Below are 2,185 nucleotides of genomic sequence, written 5' to 3'. Positions count from 1 at the left end.
GCGGGGCCGGGCCGGGGGCGCGCCGGCACTCACCTAGGTCCTCGATCTTCACCTCGGGCCGCAGGGTGAGCTGCGGCAGGGTGGGCGCCAGCTTCTCCCCCGAGTGCGACGCTGCAAAGGGAGAGAGGGCTCAGGGTGACGCTCCCCGGCAGCCCCCACCCCGGCCGGGAGGGACGGGGACCCGGGAGCCCTGCGGGACCCGAGGGCCGGCCGCGCCGCCCCGCTCCCCGCAGCCCCGGGCGCGCACCGTGGCGGTACTTACTGGAGGCGCAGCACACGAACACCTTCATCTTCAGGCAGGCCCGGCGGTGGTTGTGCGTCGGCGTGGCTGCAAAACAAGCGCCGGTGACCCCGCTGCCCCGGGCGCCCAGGAACCCCTGCGGGGACCTGCTCTGCGCTGGGTCTGCTCGTGGCGGGATGCAGCAGCATCCGCGCCCTGCATTCGGCCCCACACCCGGCTGGGTCCTGCTCCTAGGGGAGCTCGAGGACCCCCGGGGCTGCACCGCATGTGCCCTGAGATGGGGCGACGCAGCAGCACCCGCACCCTGCGCTGCACCCCGGCACTGCCTGGGGCTGCGTGGCTGAGTCCTGGCTAGGGGCATGTGACAGGAGCCACATCCCAAATCTGCACCTGCATCAGCATCCCCATCCCACCTAGGTGCCTCCCCCAGCATCCCACATCTCCATCCCGCATCCCCATCTGGCATCGGCGCCTCCCCCAGCATCCTTCCTCCACATCCCGCATCGGCGCCCACATCAGCACCAACATCTGCATCCCCATCCAACAACCACACGGGCACCCACTTCCCCATCCCATGGCAGCACCCCTGCCAGCATCCTGCACCAGCATCCTGCATCAGCGCCCACATCGGCACCCGCAGCCCCATCCCGCGACCGCAGCGGCCCCCGCGGCCCCGTCCCACAGCCCACGTACAGATGTAGTAGTACTCCTGCCCGGCGTGGAACTCGTAGCCCAGCGAGAAGGCGCTGTAGCGCTGGAACTTCTCCGAGAACTTGATGGGGCTGTGGGGCGCGTGGGGGCGGTTGCACTCCCAGCGCTTGAAGCCCTGGCTGGTGTTGCAGGTGCGGTAGCCCTCCAGGTTCACCATGTAGAGCACGTACTGCTCCATCCTGTGCTCGGGCACCGAGGCGTTGTAGTGGGGGCAGTAGATGTCCAGGTAGTCGTTGACGTTGACCTGCACGGTGTAGCCCTCCCGCCGCAGGCTGCAAGGAGAGCGGGGCGATGGGCTGTCAGGGCCCCGGGATGCTCAGGCTGCCGGGCACCGCGGCCGCCCCTCGCCAGCCGGGGCCTCCCCAGCGCCACCCTGCCAGCACCCGCCAGCACCCGGAGCCAGGGGCGAGCAAGAGGCGAGCAGAGACCGAACCCCCCCGCACCATCCCACCGCATCCTTGCGGGACAGAAGAGCGCAGCCAACACCGGAGCCAGCGCTGCCCCAGTGCCACCCTGGAGCAGGGGACTGGGGCGCCGCAGCGGCCCGAGCATCCCCGGGGACCCGGGCAGCTCCGGGCTCCGCCTGCCCCGGAGGCACCGAGCCACGCGCACACGCTGCCCCCTCCAGAGAGCAGCCACCCGTGAATAATCAAGAGGGTATTGGAGTAACCAGACACGGGGAGAGCGGCGCCAGGGCTGAGTGACACGGGCAGCGATCGCCGAGGACAGGAGCTCCCGGGGCCGCTTTGCCCGCGGGGCCACGCCGTGGCACAGGGCCACCCCGCGCGGCGGAGCCACGGTCGCTCGCCCGGCCCGCGTTGCGCCGCGCCAGCTCGGCCCCACAGCCCCGCCACGCGCCGCGGCTCAAAGAGAGGATTTCTCACCCTGTTCCAGCTAATCCCGTTATTTCGTTAATGCCGTAAAGGGTGGCCCTGGGGGAGCCTCATTTACATTGATTAGGAGCGGCAATCCCCTCAGATCCACTCAGGAGAGACTCCGCCGGCTCCTAATCCGTGCCCGATTGAAATCCCGGCTGCGGTAATCCTTGCAGCCGAGCAGCCGCGCGCTGACCCGCTGCTCCTGCCAATTAATTACCAACCGGCGCCGCGAGCTGCTGGCTCTGCACCGAGACGCCGCAGCGGCCCGGGCTGTGCCCCAGCGGCGGTGCTGGGGCCGCTCTGCACCGCCAGCACCGGCCCCGCGCGGGCCCAGCCACCCCGGGCTTGCGAGATC

At 70.3% G+C, this 2,185-nt stretch overlaps 1 protein-coding gene across 1 annotated transcript in view; it reads right to left on the bottom strand.

The window, feature by feature from the left end:
* Window positions 1-1,408, bottom strand: part of LOC112973265 (ephrin-A3-like) — a 4,364-nt gene extending 2,956 nt beyond the window's left edge. Inside the window, exons 1-4 of the mRNA XM_026080923.1 lie at window positions 1,404-1,408; window positions 935-1,224; window positions 263-328; window positions 34-111 (exon numbers count right to left, since the gene is read on the bottom strand). Of these exons, the coding sequence (XP_025936708.1) occupies window positions 34-111; window positions 263-328; window positions 935-1,224; window positions 1,404-1,408 (439 nt within the window). The remainder of the gene's footprint in view (window positions 1-33; window positions 112-262; window positions 329-934; window positions 1,225-1,403) is intronic.
* Window positions 1,409-2,185: the final 777 nt, after the last annotated feature.

The sequence above is a fragment of the Apteryx rowi genome, unplaced genomic scaffold (genome assembly GCF_003343035.1).
Source record: "Apteryx rowi isolate R43461 unplaced genomic scaffold, aptRow1 scaffold_530, whole genome shotgun sequence".
Classification (NCBI taxonomy): domain Eukaryota; kingdom Metazoa; phylum Chordata; class Aves; order Apterygiformes; family Apterygidae; genus Apteryx; species Apteryx rowi.
This window is presented reverse-complemented; position numbering and strand designations above follow the sequence as displayed.